The 7,858-nt window shown below is 47.9% G+C and overlaps 1 protein-coding gene across 1 annotated transcript; it reads left to right on the top strand.

Annotated features, from left to right (window-relative positions):
* The first annotated feature begins 2,947 nt into the window (after positions 1 to 2,947).
* LOC141028037 (uncharacterized mitochondrial protein AtMg00820-like) lies at positions 2,948 to 3,343 on the top strand. Its single transcript, XM_073505851.1, has one exon. The coding sequence runs from the start codon at positions 2,948 to 2,950 to the stop codon at positions 3,341 to 3,343; it is 396 nt and encodes a 131-aa protein (XP_073361952.1).
* Positions 3,344 to 7,858: the final 4,515 nt, after the last annotated feature.

Genomic DNA, 7,858 nt, shown 5'->3' with positions numbered 1-7,858 from the left:
AGCATGGAAGATATCGCCATCTCTTGGTTGTTATGTTGACAATGAAAGTATGCCGCTCAAAATATTATTTATCTCTATTTCAAAATCGAGCTCTGGCACCTCTATAAATCCCTGCTTCCCTCTGCGAAGGGCCTATCTATTTACTTTTATGTTGAGTCACCACCCTCTTATTAAAAAGCACTAGCTGGAGAGCGCTGCTATCATTTGCATCAATTACTATTAATTTATATTGAGTATGACCGGATCTCTTTTACCATGAATTACAATGTTTAGTCAGTCCTTGATCTTTAAATGTGCTCTGCATTTATGTTTTGCGGTCTCAGAAAGGGCTAGCGAGATACCATCTTGTTATATCATATTATGATTGTTTTGAGAAAGTGTTGTCATCCGAGATTTATTATTATTGCTCGCTAGTTGATTATGCCATTGACATGAGTAAACATGAGACCTAAGTGTTATTGTGAATATGGTTAGTTCATAATCTTTGCTGAAAAATTGAATGCTAGCTTTACATATTTACAACAACAATAGCAAACAGAGTTTGTAAAAGTTTTTCTTTATCACTTTCAGTTTATCAACTGAATTGCTTGAGGACAAGCAAAGGTTTAAGCTTGGGGGAGTTGATACGTCTCCGTCGTATCTACTTTTCCAAACACTTTTGCCCTTGTTTTGGACTCTAACTTGCATGATTTGAATGGAACTAACCCGGACTGACGCTGTTTTCAGCAGAATTCCCATGATGTCATTTATGTGCAGAAACAAAAGTTCTTAGAATGACCTGAAACTTCACGGAGATTATTTTTGGAAATAATAAAAAATACTGGTGAAAGAATCAAGGCCAGGGGCCCACACCCTTTCCACGAGGGTGGGGGGCGCGCCCCCCTGCCTCGTGGGCCCCCTGGAGCTCCACCAACCTCAACTCCAACTCCATATATTCGTGTTCGGGGAGAAAAAAATCAGAGAGAAAGATTCATCGCGTTTTACGATACGGAGCCGCCGCCAAGCCCTAAACTCTCTCGGGAGGGCTGATCTGGAGTCCGTTCGGGGCTCCGGAGAGGGGAATCCGTCGCCGTCGTCATCATCAACCATCCTCCATCACCAATTTCATGATGCTCACCGCCGTGCGTGAGTAATTCCATCGTAGGCTTGCTGTACGGTGATGGGTTGGATGAGATTTATCATGTAATCGAGTTAGATTTGTTAGGGTTTGATCCCTAGTATCCACTATGTTCTGAGATTGATGTTGCTATGATTTTGCTATGCTTAATGCTTGTCAGTAGGGCCTGAGTTCCATGATTTCAGATCTGAACCTATTATGTGTTTCATGAATATATGTGAGTTCTTGATCCTATCTTGCAAGTCTATAGTCACCTACTATGTGTTATAATCCGGCAACCCCGAAGTGACAATAATCGGGACCACTCCCGGTGATGACCGTAGTTTGAGGAGTTCATGTATTCACTATGTGTTAATGCTTTGGTCCGGTACTCTATTAAAAGGAGGCCTTAATATCCCTTAGTTTCCAATAGGACCCCGCTGCCACGGGAGGGTAGGACAAAAGATGTCATGCAAGTTCTTTTCCATAAGCACGTATGATTATATTCGGAATACATGCCTACATTACATTGATGAATTGGAGCTAGTTCTGTGTCACCCTATGTTATGACTGTTACATGATGAACCGCATCCGACATAATTCTCCATCACTGATCGAATGCCTATGAGCTTTTCACATATTGTTCTCCGCTTATTTACTTTTCCGTTGCTACTGTTACAATCACTAAAAAACCCAAAAATATTACTTTTGCTACCGTTACCGTTACTTCCATACTATTTCGCTACTAAATACTTTGCTGCAGATACTAGGTTATCCAGGTGTGGTTGAATTGACAACTCAACTGCTAATACTTGAGAATATTCTTTGGCTCCCCTTGTGTCGAATCAATAAATTTGGGTTGAATACTCTACCCTTGAAAACTGTTGCGATCCCCTATACTTGTGGGTTATCAACCCTCAGCCCCGAGGGTGAACTACTCCCTCCTCATCATGGAGAGCGCCGAGATGATGAAGATGGCTATCGGTGAGGGATCCCCCCTCTGGCAGGGTGCCGGAACAGGGTCCCGATAGGTATTTGGTGGCTACAGAGGCTTGCGGCATCGGAACTCCCGATCTATTCTGTTCTCTGATGTTTTAGGGTATATGGGTAAATATAGGGGAAAGAAGTCGGTAAGGGCAGCCACGAGGGGCCCACGAGGGTGGGGGCGCGCCCAGGGGGCAGGCGCGCCTCCCTGCCTCGTGGCCACCTCGTTGCTTCCCTGACGTGCACTCCAAGTCTCCTGGATTGCTTCCGTTCCAAAAATAACTCTCCCGAAGGTTTCATTCCGTTTGGACTCCGTTTGATATTCCTTTTCTTTGAAACACTGAAATAGGCAAGAAAACAGCAATTTGGGCTGGGCCTCCGGTTAATAGGTTAGTCCCAAAAATATTATAAAAGTGTTTAGTAAAGCCCATAAAACATCCAAAACAGATAATATAATAGCATGGAACAATCAAAAATTATAGATACGTTGGAGATGTATCATGGGTGGGATCTGCTCACCATCATGCACGCACTCTTCTGCATCAAGCACGACCACTCTCTATCCATCCGGTGGTCAGAGTGCTCGCTCTTTGCCCGTGCCCCTCCTCTGTTCAAATGGAGCCACTGGATCATCGTCCGATGGACGGGATGCTTCCTTGCCCTGCGCGCGCACGCCAGCTTCAAACTACACCCCCGATCCTCATTGGACGGCCTACGTGGTTTCTCTGTGGCCCATGCACCACTCATTCAAACTCAGCCAGATTTTTTGCACGAACGGGCTCTGCTGCCACCTTGTGAACAGACTCCGTGCCGCCGCCAACTCACAATGTCATCATGTGTGCGCGTGCTGGTGTCTTCCGGCCCAATATGCGCTACGCCCATGACTACACCTGCGTCATCGAGACGGCGCCTACTGCCGGTGCTTCCCTTCTTCCTGTCTTTGTTCGTGCAATGGTGCGTGATCCGAACTGGCTCGCCGCAATGTGCGATGAGTTCGCCGCTCTCGTCAGCAACCGAACGTGGGAACTTATGCCGCGCCCGCCCCGCATCAGCCTCATCTCCGGCAAGGGGGTCTTCCGCCACAAAAAACGCACGGACGGCTCGCTCGACCACTACAAAGTCAAGTGGGTTGTCCGCGGGTTCCGACAGCGCCCGAGCGCCAACTATGGCAAGACATTCTCACCATTCATCAAACCTGCGACCATCCATGCCGTCCTGACGATCGCCGCTTCCCATCCTGTCCAGTTCATCAACTCGACATGAAGAACACATTTCTTCATGGCGACCTACAGGAGGAGGTCTACTGCTTGCAGCCGGCTGGTTTTGTTGATGCATACAAGCCCGGCCATGTCTGCAAGCTCGCCAAGTCGCTATATGGTCTGAAACAAGAGCCGCGTGCCTGGTTTCTTTGGTTCACCGGCTTCGTCAGCTCGATCAGCTTCTGTGCCACGCGCTCTGACAGCTTGCTGTTTCTCTACACCCATGAGCTGATGCAGCATTTCTGCTGCTCTATGTGAATGACATCGTCCTGACTGCGTCGAGCTCTGCACTTCTCCAACACTTCTCCAAGCTCACCAGCGAGTTTGCCATGAAGTACCACGGTGACCTGCACTACTTCCTTGGCATCCGTGTGACTCGTTCGCCGTCGGGATTCTTTCTTTCCTAGTAGCAATACGCGGATGACATCCTCGAGCGAGCGGCCATGGACACCTGCAAGCCGGTGGCCACTCCCGTTGACACCAAGGCCAAGCTGCCCTCTGCCGACGAGCCGCCTATTGACGATCCCACTGTGTATCGCTGTCTGGCTGGTGCCCTACAATACCTCAGAGTCACGCGGCCAGAGCTGGCGTATGTGGTGCCACAAGTGTGTCTTCACATGCATGATCCACGAGCTTGTCACCTGGCTCTGCTCAAGCATGTGCTGCGCTATGTACGGGGCTCCACCAAACTTGGTCTCCACCTGCATGCCTCGGCGAACCTAGAGCTGCGCGCCTTCACCGATGCGGACTGGGCTGGCTGGCCGGATACACGATGCACCACCTCCGGCTTCTGCATCTACCTTGGTGACACCCTCGTTAGCTGGCCGTCAAGTGACAGGTTATGGTCTCCCGCTCCAGCGCGGAGGCCGAATACCGTGTTGTGGCAAACGCAGTTGCCGAGTGCGTTTGGCTTTGACAGCTCCTCGGTGAACTGCTTTGCCCGGTACGCTCCGCCACACTGGTCTTTTGCGACAACATCTCAACGGTCTACCTCTCCAGCAACCTTGTTCAACATCGGCGCACACAACATGTCAAGCTCGACATTCACTTTGTTCGTGAGCGCGTTGCATTGGGCGAGTTCTGTGTTCTGCATGTCCCCACATGACAGCCGTTCACCGACGTGATGACCAAAGGGTTACTAGTAGATGTCTTTCGGGAATTCCGCTCCAGTCTTTGCATCTCCTCCTCTGACGTCACGACTGCGTGGGGGGGTGTGTGTCAGCAGACTTAGTCTGTGCGTGTGCGTGTGTTGACAGTGTGGTCACCACGATTAGTTGTGCCCACGGGTCGTCCGTGTTAGTTCCTGTAGTGGGCGTAGTGGTAGAGGTAGTGGCACATGATCTAGCCACGACTGTGGTTCTATAATTGTATATATACCCAGCCTTTGAGCTAATACAAGTGTGTTGAAACCCTAATTCTATTTACAGGATTAAACTAACAGTGACATAGATAGAAATTTTAGTCTGAAACTGATACATCATAGATGCTAACACCGACGAAGTTGAAACTGAAACTTATAGTTGAGAGGCAACATAAACTGAAACTGTAAGTTTTAGAGCTAACATAAATTGAAATAGCTAGCACTAACAGATGTTGAATAGATTCAATTAGGCTTCTACACGGCTATGCATACTGAGCGTCAACGCCGAGTGAGTTGCTTCTCCTATACTGGAGTTGGCACCTCCTACACTTTCTCCTCCTCGTCATCTTCACCAATGACTGATGTCTACTATGCAACTTATTCTTGTAGACTCGTGTTGGGCCTCCAAGCGCAGAGTTTTGTAGGATAGTAGCAATTTTCCCACAAGTGGATGACCTAAGGTTTATCAATCTGTGGGAGGCATAGGATGAATATGGTCTCTCTCAAACAACCCTGCAATCAAATACAAGAAATCTCTTGTGTCCCCAAGACACCAAATACAATGGTAAATTGTATAGGTGAACTAGTTCGGCGAAGAGGTGGTGATACAAGTGTAGTATGGATGGTAGATATAGGTTTTTGTAATCTAAAAATACAAAATAGCAAGCTAGCAAGTGATAAAATGGAGCACAAACGGTATTGCAATGCTTGAGAACAAGGCCTAGGGTTCATACTTTCACTAGTGCAATCTATCAACAGCTCTAACATAATTGAATCATATAACAATCCCTCAACGTGTGACAAAGAATCACTAAAAGTTATTATCTAGTGGAGAACATAAGATGAAATTATTTGCATGGTATGAATCCACCTCAAAGTTATCCTTTCCGATCAATCTATTGAGCCATTCCTATAAGTGTCACAAATAGCCCTAGAGTTCGTACTAGAATAACACCATATGATACACACCAACTAACTCTAATGTCACCTAGATACTCCAATGTCACCAGAAGTATTCATGAGTTGATTATACAATATGCATCAAACAATTTCAGATTCATAATATTTGATCCAACACAAAGAACTTCAAAGAGTGCCCCAAGATTTCTACCGGAGAAAGCAATATGTAACATAAAAATATACTGGATGGATTTCACCTGATATGTTAGGCCATAAATTATCCACCGCGGAGTTGATGATCACCATGGTAAAGCTGAAATCAATCATGGCCGAGTCAGCCGGGGGAGCAGACAGATGAGTCGGCCGTGGCGTTACAAGCCGGCGCGGGCAGGCGAGTCAATCGTAGGCGCGGTAAACCGTGCGGACGGGCGAATCAACCACGTCATATTGATATAAATTGGGTCGTAAAACGGCGGTTTGCACATATATTCGTCGAGCATCATGGCACGGTCAGATGCTAGCGCCTGATAATGGTGACGTGAGCTATACATCCATGATACGACCATCGCTCTTGCAATGAACAATTGTACTGCATAAACAATATTGCAGACCAAGGCAAAGATAAACCGTTCTTTGACAAAAACAATATGTGATAATAAAACAAACATTGATGGATATCACCTGATTCGTTTGGATGATCGACGGAGTCATACATTCCATCCATAGATCACCTCCAATAATTTCAATAGTGATTCATCCACTCTCTCTTTTTATTGCAACGAGGTATTCGTGGCAGCGGCCGCTGGGCGTTGCCGACTCAAGCAGCAACAGTGGTGATTTAAGACATACTCAAGACCGCGGCGACTTGCGGCGCGGCCGGCGATGGCGGCTCGCTGCATAAGTCAGGCGTTTCATGGAGTAGCAGCAGAGGGACAACTCGAGGCGTGGCTCCGGGTCAAGGCCACGGCAGTGGAGGAGACGCCGGCTTGGCTAAACCACGCAGCCATTTACCGCGCTAACCAGCTATGTTGTTCCCCCATTCACGTTCTCATTGAGAAAGGGGTGGATTCCATCTGTGATTCAAAAAGATACCGTGTGCCATAGCGACCCAACTGAGAGCTTTCATCCATCTTGCTACCTCCAGATACTCAGGAACTCCATGTTTAAATGAAAGAACGTCAGTAGAAACATCCACGTATTTCACTTTTACTCCCAACCTTCACCACCAGAAGCTAGACTTTCGTATTTTATCTTCAGAACATGCAGATGTGGCATTGGCAATTCTGATGGAGCTTTTTTCCTTCCCCAAAGTTTGACTATTCTCAGTATCAACGAAATGGCCTTTTGCATTGTAGAAATACTAACACACCCTTCCAACCGTGCACCTGCCATCAGCAACAATTGGACGCACTTGCAGGGGCGGCTCGTGGCGGCTCGGAACAACGGATCAAGGCGGTGGCGGCAACGTGCAGCGAGGGCGGCGGCTTAGAGCAGCAGCTCGGAGGCGGCGTGCAGCAAAGGCGGCTCACAGTGATGTCAATGCGATTTACTTTGTGACGGCGACTTGTGGCCTGATACGTCTCCAACGTATCTATAATTTATGAAGTATTCATGCCATGTTTACAATAGTTTTATATGATTTTGGTATGATTTGATTAGAACTAACCCGGACTGACGCTGTTTTCAGCAGAACTACCGTGGTGTTGTTTTTGTGCAGAAATAAAAGTTCTCGGAATGCGATGAAAATCAACGGAGATTTTTTCTGGAAAATATAAAAAATACTGGAACGAAGAGTTACCGGAGGGGAGGCCCGTGGGCCCCACGAGGGTGGAGGGCGCGCCCCTGTGCCTCGTGGACTTCCCGTGGGGCCCCCTGACTAGTTCTCGATGCTAACCTCTCCTATAAATACCCAAACCTCCATAAAATAACCTAGATCGGAAGTTCCGCTGCCGCAAGCCTCTGTAGCCACGAGAAATCAATCTAAGCCCTCTCTGGCACCCTGCCGGAGGGGGCCATCATCATCGGAGGCCATGGAGGAGGATCCCGGAGGGGCCATCATCGCCATGAAGGCCAAGATCCAGAGGGAGAACCTCTCCCCATCCAGGGGGGAGGCCATGAAGGAGGAAGCACAAGGGGGAGAACCTCTCCTCCTCTCTCTCGGTGGCGCCGGAGTGCCATCGGGAGGGGAATAATCGCCGCGGTGATCGTCTTCATCAACATCACCATCCTCATCTATTTTAGGCGGTCCACTCTCCCACA

The sequence above is a fragment of the Aegilops tauschii genome, chromosome 1 (genome assembly GCF_002575655.3).
Source record: "Aegilops tauschii subsp. strangulata cultivar AL8/78 chromosome 1, Aet v6.0, whole genome shotgun sequence".
NCBI classification, from domain to species: domain Eukaryota; kingdom Viridiplantae; phylum Streptophyta; class Magnoliopsida; order Poales; family Poaceae; genus Aegilops; species Aegilops tauschii.
The sequence above is the reverse complement of the archived record's forward strand: the minus strand, read 5'-3'. Positions and strand labels throughout refer to the sequence as shown.